This window comes from Mus caroli, chromosome 15 (assembly GCF_900094665.2).
Source record: "Mus caroli chromosome 15, CAROLI_EIJ_v1.1, whole genome shotgun sequence".
In the NCBI taxonomy this organism is placed as follows: Eukaryota; Metazoa; Chordata; class Mammalia; order Rodentia; family Muridae; genus Mus; species Mus caroli.
The window spans coordinates 92488516-92501282 of NC_034584.1; the positions used below are offsets into that span (position 1 = coordinate 92488516).

The window sequence follows — 12767 nt, forward strand, 5'->3', positions numbered from 1 at the left end:
TCAGATCCCATTACAGATGGTTGTGAGCCACCATGTGGTTGCTGGGATTTGAACTCAGGACCTCTGGAAGAGCAGTCAGTGCTCTTAACCACGGAGCCATCTCCTCTAGCCCAAAGGACATTTAATTGGGCCTGGCTTACAGGTTCAGAGGTTCAGTCCATTATCATCAAGACAGGAACATGTTAGGCATGGTTCAGGAGGAGCTGAGAGTTCTACATCTTGTTCCGAAGGCAAATAGAAGAAGGCTTGCTTCTAGGGAGCTAGGATGAGGATCTTAAAGCTCACCGCCACAATGGCACACTTCCTCCAACAAGGCCACACCTACTCCAACAAGGCCACACCCCCTAATAGCAGTACTCCTTGGGCCAAGCATATTCAAATCATCATAGTGACCCAGGCCTCAGTGGTGAGGAATTTCTCAGGGACAAAGTCAGGTGGCCCATCTATTGTGCTCATTCCCTTGAGCCTTATGTGCAGGGTACTATGTGGAGAAACTCCTGGCTTACAGACCTGTGTAGGAAGCTAGACCATTCCATATTATACCTCAGGAATTCATCTTTGGAGGAAGCAGGTAAACTAGGCTAAGAGAGAGCCTGGGAAAGACATTTCCATTAACAATAAAATAAAATAAAATGAAAAACCTCAGCAGCTAGAGGCATGGCTCATCAGTTAAGAGCATCGGCTGCTCTTCCAGAGGACCTGGGTTCAATTCCCAGCACCCACATGGCAGCTCACAGCTATCTATAACTCCAGTTCCAAAGGATCCAGCGCTCTCACATGGATATGAATGTAGGCAAAACACCAATGCACATAAAATGAAAATAAATTTTATCATTTTTAAGACTCCACCAAGCTTCATTTGGGTTGATGTACATCTTGTTCTAAACACATTCACACCTATTGGGATGACTCGGGGAGTTATGGGACCTGTTACCAAATCTAACAACTCGAGTTCCATCCATGGAACTTTTGTACTAAAAGGAGAGAATCAGCTCTTGCAAGTTGTTCTCTAATTATGCATGCTATAGCAGTCTCGCTCATTTGCTTATTCTCTCTCTCTCTCTCTCTCTCTCTCTCTCTCTCTCTCTCTCTCTCTCTCTCTCTCTCCACACACAGACACTCAGGCACACACACAAAAAAGTGATTACATGTTTAAATTAAGGGCTGGAGAGATAATTCAGCTGTTGAGAGAGCACTGACTGCTCTTTCAGAGGTACTGAGTTCAATTCCCAGCAACCACATGGTGGCTCACAACCATCTGTAGTGGGATCCGATGCCCTCTTCTGGGTGTCTACAGTACACATATACATAAAATAAACACATAAATCTTTAAACGTTTTAAATTAAACACAAGTGCCCCAGGAACAGTAACTAAATCTATCAGTCATTTCTTCCTCAGAGTATAGCTTAACGGGAAAGGCTGATCAATTCTGAGACTCAAGCTCTTTTAGAGTCAGACTCAGGGAGTTTAGTCAGAAATCATACTTTTTTTTTTTTTTAATTTATTATATGTAAGTACACTGTAGCTGTCTTCAGACACTCCAGAAGAGGGCGCCAGATCTCATTGCGGATGGTTGTGAGCCACCATATGGTTGCTGGGATCTGAACTCTGGACCTTCGGAAGAGTAGTCGGGTGCTCTTACCCACTGAGCCATCTCGCCAGCCCCAGAAATCATACTTAAAAGCAGATGAGATGGAAACAAGAGGTGCCAAAAAGGTGGCAGGCCAGACCTAAAAGTCACTTTCTTTCTGTGTCAACTCTGAAAAGGGACCCCAGCCTGCTCTGCTGCATATCAGGCAGCCACTGAGTCACTGATGATGTAGAAAGAGTGTGCATAGGCTTTGAGTTCAAAGGGGCTGTTAGGTCTGAGGGAGGGAACATGCCCCTAATCTCCGCTGGAGGGGTGGAGGCAGAGAGGTCAGAAGTTCAAGGCTAGCTAAGACCATATCTTTAATTTGAAGCCAGCCTGAGCTACATAAGACCTTATAGCAACAAATATGCAAACAAGAAGCAAAACCAACCAGGCTAGAAAGATGGCTCAACCCTTAGAGCGCCTGCAGAGGAGAGGGGGTTTAATTCCCAGCACACACACAGTGGCTCAGGGAATCTGAAGCCCTCTTCTGGCCAGTGCATGAACTGCATGCATATGATACATGTGCATACATGCACACAAAATACTCAAAACACATTAAAAAAAAAATAAGTCTAGCGGTGGTGGCACACGCTAGCACTCAGGAGGCAGAAGCAGGCGGATGTCTGAGTTTGAGGCCAGTCTGGTCTACAATCCAAGTTCCAGGACAGCCAGGGCTACTCTGTCTCAGAAAACCAAATAATCAAACCAATAAGACCCCTATACCCCCCCAAAAAACAAAAAAGCAAAAAAGTAACAACTGGGTTTGGGTTTAGGTTTGAGATAAGATTTTACTCTGTATCCCAGGCTGGCTATACTAGAACTGGTTACATAGACCAAGCTAGCCTCAGACTCACAGATGTGACTCACTTGCTTCTTAACTCCCATGTGCTGGATTAACGACAGGTGCCACCAAGTCTGGTGTCCCCAAGGCTTTTTAATCCTCCTGCCTCAGCCTTCCAAGTTCTGGGACTGGCAAGCATGTACCCCCACACAGAGTTGGCCTGGGGATTGTTTATTCTATTTTTCATTAATTATTACTTTGTCGTTGTTTGAGATGGGATCTTTCTACATATCTCAGGGTTGTCTCGTGTTTGGAGCAATCTTCTTATATTTTATTGTGTGTGTGCCTGCATGTGTGTACATGCATGTGCGCTCATGTGTATGTGTGTGTATATGTGTGTGTGTGTGCATCTGTATGTGCGTCTGTGCATGTGTGTGTGTGTGTGTGTGTGTGTATTGTATGTGAGCAAGTGTGCAAGCTCATGGAGATCAAAAGACAAGTGTTTAGAATCAGGTCTCTGCTTTCATCACATGGGCCTCAGGGATGAGACGCAGTTCACCTGACTTGCCAGCAAACACTTTTGTTTGTTTGTTTGTTTGCTTGCTTGCTTTTTGTTTGTTTGTTTGTTTGTTTGTTTGTTTGAGACAGGGTTTCTCTGTATCGCCTGGCTGTCCTGGAACTCACTCTGTAGACCAGGCTGGCCTCGAACTCAGAAATCTGCCACCTGCCTCTGCTTCCCAAGTGCTGGGATTAAAGGCGTGTGCCACAACGCCCAGCTCAGCAAACACTTTCTTTCACCTGCTGGGTCTTCTTTGTTTTGGGGAGGCCTTTCATTTTTTTGTTTGCTGTTGTTGTTTTGTCCACACATTAAAAAAAATTAAAGGTTCACTCTGTAGCTTTTTGTTTATGCCCATATGCGTATTCACATTTGTGTGGGAACGTCCTTGGAGAAAGCAGGAGCAGAAGTTACAGACAGTTATAAGCTGCCTGACCTGGGTGCTGGGAAACACCTCAGGTCCTCTGGAAGAGCAGTAAGTCCTCTTAACCAATGAACCATCTATCTGTCCAGCCTACATTTAATTTTTTTTCTTTTATTTATTTATTTATTTATTTATTTATTTATTTATTTATTTTTCGAGACAGGGTTTCTCTGTGTAGCCCTGGCTGTCCTGGAACTCACTTTGTAGACCAGGCTGGCCTGGAACTCAGAAATCCACCTGCCTCTGCCTCCCAAGTGCTGGGGTTAAAGGCGTGCGCCACCACGCCCGGCTTAATTTTTTTTTTCTCATTTACTTTGTCTCCATGTGCATGTGTGTGCATGGGACACTGGATGCCTGTGGAGGTCAGAGGTCGGTCTTCTCTCCTTCCATCCAGGCTCTGGGACTCAGATCCTCAGGCTTGGCAGCAAGTGCTCTTATCTACTTCCTTGTCCCCTTCCTCAGGGATTCTCTATGTAGCCCTGGCTGCCCTGCAACTCTCAATGTAGACCAGGCTAGCCTCAAACTCACAGAGATCCATCTGCCTCTGCCTTCCAGGTGCTGGGGTTAAAGGCTTGCACCACCACAGGCCTTGCTTTGGGTTTTGAGAGTGTCTACAGAATGCTGGGAGGTGAAGAATAGCCTTGAACTTCTGATCTTCCTGCCTCCCGGGTGCTGGGGTTACAGTCATGCACCACAATTCCTGGCTTTTGCAGTGCTGGTGATCCAAACTAGGGCTTTATGCAAGCTAGGCAAACACTGTATCCCAGTTCCCGGGAATGTGGCTTTAACATGGATTCATTTATTAGCAGGGACCTGGGACCTGAAGACACTGCCTTACCAAGCATTTCCTCTGTGAAATGGAAGAGAGGAGAAATATTAAGATCCTGGGGAGGGGGCGCTTCCCTGTGTGACAGTGGTGCATGATAACCAGGCTGGCAGTGCCCTCTGCATCCCACATTGGGAACAGCAACCTGATACTCCAAGGCTGCCAGGGCCCTGAAGATCATTGGAATCAGGAGGAAAGTAGAATCCACAATGGAATAGTTGAGGCTCTTGGGTAAGAGTGGGAGAAAACGGGGGGGGGGGGGGGGGGGGGGGACACTGCAGAAACCTGGGAGAAAAAAATCCAACTAAAATCAGAAAACACATGGAAGCACAAATTTGCTAATCTTTAAAAAAAAACTGTTTTAGAAGATTTCTTTTATATATGTATGTATGTATGTATGTATGTATGTATGTATGTATGTATATGTGCACCCGTGTGTGCTTGGTGTCAGTGGGGTTCAGACAGCACCTGACTCCCTGGAACTGGAGTTACAGGTGGCTATAAGCCACCACTTGGGTGCTGAGAACAGAATCCGGGGCCTCTGGCAGAGCAGTCAGTGCTCTTAGCCACTGAGCCATCTCTCTATCCCCCCAATTATGTTCATCTTGAGTTGGGCAGGTACGGTGGCGGAATAGGCCTGTAATCCCAGCAGTCACTGGACCATCATGGGTTCTACATATTAAACCTTTATGTTGGGTAGAGTCACACAGCAAGATCCAGTCACAAAATCAGCAACAACAAAACCAAAAGGAGCCAGCTTCTTCCCCGCAAGCATTCTTTCCCTCAGGTCTTCAGCTCCAACTGACAGCTACTCGGCTGGTTGTCCTATCCTTTCTGAGCCTAGTTGCCAGAGAAACAAGTGTGGTTCATCTTCATGACTAGCACATCTAATGATAAGCACAGGTTGACTCAAGGTGCCATAGGGTGACACTAGGTACCCAGAGCGACAGAATGACACCTACGAGTGCACGTCGCTAATCTCTCTCATACACACACACACACACACACTCACGCACCCACCTGCAAACACAATTGCAGCCTTCTGGACGCCTCCTGTCCCAGCCCCACCTCCTTCCTGATACACTGCATTAAGTGGTGACTGTAACAAAATGACTTCATGCTCTCCCTGTCCTGAGCCAAATTACACAATTATTTGGAAAGGGCTCAAAATGTCCTTCGTTAGAAGTTTCTGGATACACCAATACACAGGAGCGTGCACCCTCAGAACACATGTACACTTTGACTTAATCTCAGGGGTGACTCCCCCTAGCCCACATTAGGCAAACTGCTGGGTGCTTCTGAGTTTCTCACTGCCACCAGCTCGGTTTGCTCAGCCTACCCCTACACCCCACGCCCGGGAATCCCTGACCACAGCTCCACCCATGCTCTGTCTCCTTCTTTTCCTTCTCTGTCCAGCCGTCGGGGTTCCTGGGTGAGGAAGCGTCTCCACGGAGTCGCTGGCTAGAACCACAACTTTCATCCTGCCATTCAGAATAGGGAAGAGAAGAGACCACAGCGTGGGGGGGGGGGCGGGGGAAGAGGAGACGGACGGACTTTGAGAGGACAGCCCCACCGGCGCGTGGGGGGGAGGCAATCCAGGCTGCAAACAGGTTGTCCCCAGTGCATTGTCTCCGCGCCCCCTGGCGGATGCTGGTCCCCGACGGGCTCCGGACGCGCAGAAGAGTGAGGCCGGCGCGCGTGGGAGGCCATCCCAAGGGGAGGGGTCGGCGGCCAGTGCAGACCTGGAGGCGGGGGCCACCAGGCAGGGGGCGGGGGTGAGCCCCGACGGTTGGCCTGTCAGCTCTTTGCTCAGACCGGCAAGAGCCACAGCTTCGCTCGCCACTCATTGTCTGTGGCCCTGACCAGTGCGCCCTGGTGCTTTTAGTGCCGCCCGGGCCCGGAGGGGCAGCCTCTTCTCACTGCAGTCAGCGCCGCAACTATAAGAGGAGGTGCCTCCCGCAGTGGCTGCTTCAGCCCAGCAGCCAGGACAGCGAACCATGCTGCCTGCGGCCCGCCTCCAGACTTACTAGAGCCAGCCTGGGAACTCGCACCATTGCCCTCACCGCTGTGTCCACCGTCGCGGGCAGCAACCAAAGTCGTCAGAACCGCAGCACAGAACCAGCAAGGCCAGGCAGGCATGGGGCTCTGGGCGCTGCTGCCCAGCTGGGTTTCTGCTACGTTGCTACTGGCACTGACCGCTCTGCCCGCAGCCCTGGCTGCCAACAGTAGTGGCCGATGGTGGTAAGTGAGCTAGTACGGGTCCGCCACTTGTCCTGGGGCACAGAGCCAGGTACCGGCCTTACCCAGCTCCCACGCTGTGGGGATCACCAACCTACAGACCCCCTCGTGCATTGTGACTTCACATCCATGGTGCTCGCACCTAGAACTAGCTCTGCTGAAGTGGGGCACATCATTGGCATGCAGAAGCCCAGATACACCAGGCTCAGAGACAGACCATTCCCATTTAATACAACCAACCCCGTTTCTGCTGAGCAACAGGTCCCAACCTCGCTGTGGTGGGTGCTCAGGTGTCCCTTAGGTCTTGAACAAGAAAAAAAAAACAAAAAAAAAAAACAGATATTAGCTTTGAAATGAGGTGAGGGAGTGGAATTCCTAAGTATTTCAAGGTGGGCAAGGCTGCAGGTGGGGTTTCTCCTCAGGGGCTGACTTGAAGAAGAAAGGAAGACCTAAGGTAGCCATGCCTTTTCTGTCCACTCACTAGACTCTGGAGCTCAGGGCCAGACAAGGACAGGGTGGTACAGCCTGTATGGTTAGGATGCAGGCCCCCTCCCCTGGACTGAACCCTTATGCGTCCTGCCAGGGGCATCGTGAACATAGCCTCCTCCACGAACCTGCTGACGGATTCCAAGAGTCTGCAGCTGGTGCTGGAGCCCAGTCTGCAGCTGCTGAGCCGCAAGCAGCGGCGACTGATCCGACAGAACCCGGGGATCCTGCACAGCGTGAGTGGAGGGCTGCAGAGCGCCGTGCGAGAGTGCAAGTGGCAATTTCGAAACCGCCGCTGGAACTGCCCCACTGCTCCAGGGCCCCACCTCTTCGGCAAGATCGTCAACCGAGGTGGGTGCCCAGGAAAGCGACGCTTCCGGGATTAAGGGAAAAGCAGGGTCAGCTCCAGGGCATGGGCGGGCGAAGGCAGGGAAGACATCCCAGGGTTATATGTGATCAAACTGTGAATCGACTGGTGCTGGCAGTTACTGTAGGTCAGCACCAGGTTCTTTCTAGCCTTGCGTTGTGAGCATGATCTTTAACGCTGCCGAGCCACTGGCCCACAGAAAGGGAATTCCGGATCGTGGGCGCTGGGCGACAGCTGTTTTTCCCTAGCCTTCCTCAAAGATGCCTGGGAAGCTGATCTCTGAGGGCTAGCTAGGGTTGTGCTTTGCACCCAGCAAAGTTTGCACTGCCATTACTAGTTTGGTCTGGTAGAGCGATCTTGGCTATGCAGATTTGTTCTACTTGGGATCTCCCCTTGGAGCTGTTCTGCTAAGGCTCTGGAGTCTCAGTAAAGCGTAGAGAGGAGGGCATTCATGGTTCGCACACATGATTCCAAGGATGTTGGACTGTAGGGTACCAAGTCTTCCAAAGAGGGTGCTGACTTGGCCCCACGCGTTCTCTCAACTGATGCGGGGTCGCTTCACCCATAGGCTGCCGAGAAACAGCGTTCATCTTCGCAATCACCTCCGCCGGGGTCACACATTCCGTAGCGCGCTCCTGCTCCGAAGGCTCCATCGAGTCCTGCACCTGCGACTACCGGCGGCGCGGCCCTGGAGGCCCCGACTGGCACTGGGGGGGCTGCAGTGACAACATTGATTTTGGTCGCCTCTTTGGCCGAGAGTTCGTGGACTCTGGGGAGAAGGGGCGGGACCTACGCTTCCTCATGAACCTTCACAACAACGAGGCAGGGCGAACGGTACGTTGGTGTGTCCGGAACCAATGGCAGGGGAGATGTAAGACAAGTGCACAGGATCAGAGGCACAGGGAAGGGACTTCCCGAGAGAGTGGGACTCTGGGAGGGAAGACAGAGAAGAGGTGGTGGTTGAGGGAAAAGGGGTTCCTGAGCTGATGACAGAAAGAAGAGGTTAGCAGGCTATCAATACATGGGATGTATTGAGATGGCTCCATGGCACACTTTTGAAAGATAAAAGTGACTCGCTGGCGTGGAGCAGAGTCTGGCCGAATGTCCCTATCTCAGCGGGCCATTTTGCACTTCCTCTCTCCCGAGCTTAGTCACACCTGGACCTTGGCTGAAGTTTCCACAGCATCGACGTGACCCGGGTGGGGTGGGGGTGGGGAAGTATGGGTGGTGGTTCGTGGGATGTTGGCTTTGACCTTTTCTTCCCTCCTCCCCTCATCCTATTCTCCCCCAGACCGTGTTCTCTGAGATGCGCCAAGAGTGCAAATGCCACGGGATGTCCGGCTCCTGCACGGTGCGCACGTGTTGGATGCGGCTGCCCACGCTGCGCGCTGTGGGCGACGTGCTGCGCGACCGCTTCGACGGCGCCTCCCGCGTCCTTTATGGCAACCGAGGCAGCAACCGCGCCTCGCGGGCGGAGCTGCTGCGCCTGGAGCCCGAAGACCCCGCGCACAAGCCTCCCTCCCCTCACGACCTCGTCTACTTCGAGAAATCGCCCAACTTCTGCACGTACAGTGGCCGCCTGGGCACAGCTGGCACAGCTGGGCGAGCTTGCAACAGCTCGTCTCCCGCGCTGGACGGCTGCGAGCTGCTGTGCTGTGGCCGAGGCCACCGCACGCGCACGCAGCGCGTCACGGAGCGCTGCAACTGCACCTTCCACTGGTGCTGCCACGTCAGCTGCCGCAACTGCACGCACACGCGCGTTCTGCACGAGTGTCTATGAGGTGCCGCGCCTCCGGGGATTCTCTCTTCCAGTTCTCAGACACACTCGCTGGTCCTGATGTTTGCCCACCCTAGCGCGTCCAGCCACAGTCCCGGGGTTCATAGCGATCCATCTCTCCCACCTCCTACCTGGGGACTCCTGAAACCACTTGCCTGAGTCGGCTCGAACCCTTTTGCCATCCTGAGGGCTCTGACCCAGCCTACCTCCCTCCCTCTTTAAGGGAGACCCCTTTTGCACTGCCCCCCAATTTGGCCAGAGGGTGAGAGAAAGATTCTTCTTCTGGGGTGGGGGTGGGGAGGTCAACTCGTGAAGGTGTTGCGGTTCCTGATGTATTTTGCGCTGTGACCTCTTTGGGTATTATCGCCTTTCCTTGTCTCTCGGGTCCCTATAGGTCCCTTGAGTTCTCTAACCAGCACCTCTGGGCTTCAAGGCCTTTCCCCTTCCACCTGTAGCTGAAGAGTTTCCGAGTTGAAAGGGCACGGAAAGCTACTTGGGAAAGGAGGTTGCTGGACCCAGCAGCAAAACCCTACATTCTCCTTGTCTCTGCCTCGGAGCCATTGAACAGCTGTGAACCATGCCTCTCTCAGCCTCCTCCCACCCCTTCCTGTCCTGCCTCCTCATCACTGTGTAAATAATTTGCACCGAAATGTGGCCGCAGAGCCACGCGTTCGGTTATGTAAATAAAACTATTTATTGTGCTGGGTTCCAGCCTGGGTTGCAGAGACCACCCTCACCCCACCTCACTCCTCCTCTGTTCTGCTCTCGCCAGTCCTTTTGTGATCAGACCTTTTTTCTTTTTTACCCAGCTTCTCAAAGGCGCCTTTGCCCACCGGATCAGTATTTCCTTCCACTGTAGCTATTAGTGGCTCCTCGCCCCCACCAATGTGGTATCTTCCTCTGAGGAATAAAATATCTATTTTTATCAACGACTCTGGTCCTTGAATCCAGAACACAGCATGGTTTTCAACATCCTCTTCCCTTCCAATGGACTTACTTCTCTTCTCATAGCCAAACAGAAGAGATAGAGTTGTTGAAGATCTCTTTTCCAGGGCCTGAGAGAGGACCCTGAGATCCTGACCCTTGGATGACCCTAAATGAGACCAACTAGGGATCCAGGTCTCCCTAGAGCAAAGTCTGCTCAGGAGCTCCTGCAGGGCTCTTCCTCCTGTTCTGGCAGCAGCTGGTTAAGTGATGAGGACAAGTGTGTCACCTGATGGGGACACCACACCAATAGTCCAGCTCTCCTAGTGCAAGAGCTGGGGAGATAGCAGCAATGAAAGGATGGCTGTGACCACATCCTGAGAGAGGAAAAAAAACAAAAAGCCCAAGCAGAAAGGGTGTCATTGCCCCTGGGAGGCTGTCATCCTCTTCTGCAGTCTGAGCTTTGAGCAGTGGAAGGCCCACCTCTTACACTCTTCTTGGAAATTCTTTTTTAGCACCCCAACCCTAACCTACAGGTAAGAGACAGCCAGGAACAAGTCATGGGTTGGAGCTGGAGAGATGGCTCAGAGGTTAAGAGCACTGGCTGCTCTTCTAGAGGTCCTGAGTTCAATTCCCAGCAACCACATGGTGGCTCACAACTATCTGTCATGGGATCCTATGCCCTCTTCTGGTGTGTGTCTGAAGACAGCTATGGTGTGCTCATATAAATAATAATCAATAAATGATATTAAAGAAAAGCCATGGGTTAACAGTGGGCCCTAAACTTGAACCAGAAAACTTAAAGATGCTCATAGGGAAAAAGACAAGAGCAGAAAGCTTAGCTTCCAGACAGGGGTAAGGCTTAGAGCTCAATCAAAAGGAACCCCAAGAGTGATTGGTCCACAACCAAAAACAGTAAGCTAACCACACCCACAAAGAGCCAGACTGAGGATTCCCTGTGATTCCTTATGAAGCTGCAGGCTACCTCTGTGCTTGCAGTCACCAGTCAATAGGAAGAGAATCCTACTCAGAGTATTCAACCTGACGCCAGTCATTTCTGCCTCCCTTCCTTGTCCAACCAGAGCCTTAGCCCTGACGCAGGGAGCCTTAGCCCTGACGCAGGGAACACGAACCCTTCCCAAGACCTGGCCTTCATCATAGCCCCTTCCCACAAAAGAGGACCCGAAAGGCATTGACAGAAGTACAGAGGACCCCCACCTTCCCAAGAGCCATAACCAGTCTCAATCAGCTCAGGGAGTTTCTTCTTCTTCCCACGATCCTTTGCTGTCGCTGCAGGCTATCACCTCTGGGTGGGGGGAGGGGTGAACTCTGACCCCTGTTGGTTTTTTGACTCTGTGAGTGGGTAGAGAAGTAGATTCAGGGCCTGCTCAAGCCATTTCCTTGCCTTTCTCTCCACTGGCAAAGCTAGCACTGGGTCAGTTCTAATGAGTGGATCCAACCTGGGATACTGGATGTCTGGATGTCTAAAAGGTTCTGTCCAGCAGAGCCTACTCAGTCCTAACCCAAGCTGAGCTATCAGCCCCTCAGTGCTCCCAAAGTATGAAGCCATTGGGCTGTCCCAGGACACAAATGTGTGTGTGTCTGTGTGTGTGTGTGTCTGTGTGTGCATGCCTGCACATGCTGTATTGTGCATGTGTGCCTGTGTATGTGTGTGTGCATGCACGCATGTGCACATGCACGCTTGTGTGTGTGTGTGTGTGTGTGTGTGTATGTGCACGTGCGTGCACGCATGTGCGAGAGTGTGTAAGCGTGGGCTGCTGTAACTCAATGTATCAGGGAGAAGCAGCAGAATGGAGGAACCAAACCATCTCCCACCAATCTCACCCAAATCCCAGGAACCTGGAAACTGGTGTGCTGAGCAGAGGTGTCTTGCAGGCGTTGGAAAAAGAGCACCCCCCCTTTGCCCCTAATTAGGTATTTGACACATCTTTTGTCTTCTGTCTTCTCAGTACCATTTGCCTTGCTTGACCCTTAATTGAGAATATTCAAATATCCATCTTTGTTGTCGCTTAAGGAGGTGATAGGCTTCAAATGACATAGTGTCTGTGACAGCTTGGGTTGTGTGGATGGCTACTGATACCTTTTCTGTACTAGCCTTCTGTCAAATGCTGGCAGTGCAGCAATCTACAAGCCAGAGGTCCAGCCAGGGACTCAACCAGGCCAACAAACACTAACAGAGGCATAGAAGGAAAGACCCTCGGTGTGCACAGGAAAGGCTTCAGCACCCTTCTCTTCCAGGGGCTGGAACTTGGAAGAAGCGTGCCATGGGAAAATGCAGAACAAAGCCAGGGCCCAACACAGCATGCACAAATAAAAGGAAACACTTCAGATAAAAGTGCTGGAAATGTGTGGCGTGATGGTAGAGCATGTGTAAGGATGTGGTGGGTCCCCAGCCCGTGTGTGTGTGTGTGAGTGTGTGTGTGAGTGTGTGTGTGTGTGAGAGTGTGTGTGAGTGTGTGTGTGTGTGTGAGTGTGAGTGTGTGTGTGTGTGAGAGTGTGTGAGTGTGAGTGTGAGTGTGTGTGTGTGTGAGTGTGAGTGTGTGTGTGAGTGTGAGTGTGAGTGTGTGTGAGTGTGTGTCTGTGTGTGTGTGTGAGTGTGAGTGTGTGTGTGTGAGTGTGTGTGTGTGTGTGAGTGTGTGTGTGAGTGTGAGTGTGTGTGAGTGTGAGTGTGAGTGTGTGTGTGTGTGAGTGTGAGTGTGTGTGTGAGTGTGAGTGTGAGTGTGAGTGTGTGTG

General features: G+C 51.4%; 1 protein-coding gene across 1 annotated transcript; it reads left to right on the forward strand.

The window, feature by feature from the left end:
- The first annotated feature begins 6044 nt into the window (after positions 1–6044).
- On the forward strand, positions 6045–10014 carry Wnt1 (Wnt family member 1). The gene is made up of 4 exons (XM_021184156.1): positions 6045–6462; positions 7043–7296; positions 7881–8146; positions 8604–10014. The coding sequence occupies exons 1-4, from the start codon at positions 6359–6361 to the stop codon at positions 9090–9092; spliced, it is 1113 nt and encodes a 370-aa protein (XP_021039815.1). The 5' UTR covers positions 6045–6358; the 3' UTR covers positions 9093–10014.
- The last annotated feature ends 2753 nt before the right edge of the window (positions 10015–12767 follow it).

What these genes read in the sequence shown, in the direction of transcription:
- Wnt1 (XM_021184156.1), top strand. Translation starts at nt 6,359, where the DNA reads ATGGGGCTCTGGGCGCTGCTGCCCAGCTGGGTTTCTGCTACGTTGCTA. An exon ending in AACAGTAGTGGCCGATGGTG is followed by an intron (nt 6,463 to 7,042) that starts GTAAGTGAGCTA and finishes GCGTCCTGCCAG; the next exon opens with GGGCATCGTGAACATAGCCT. An exon ending in CGGCAAGATCGTCAACCGAG is followed by an intron (nt 7,297 to 7,880) that starts GTGGGTGCCCAG and finishes CTTCACCCATAG; the next exon opens with GCTGCCGAGAAACAGCGTTC.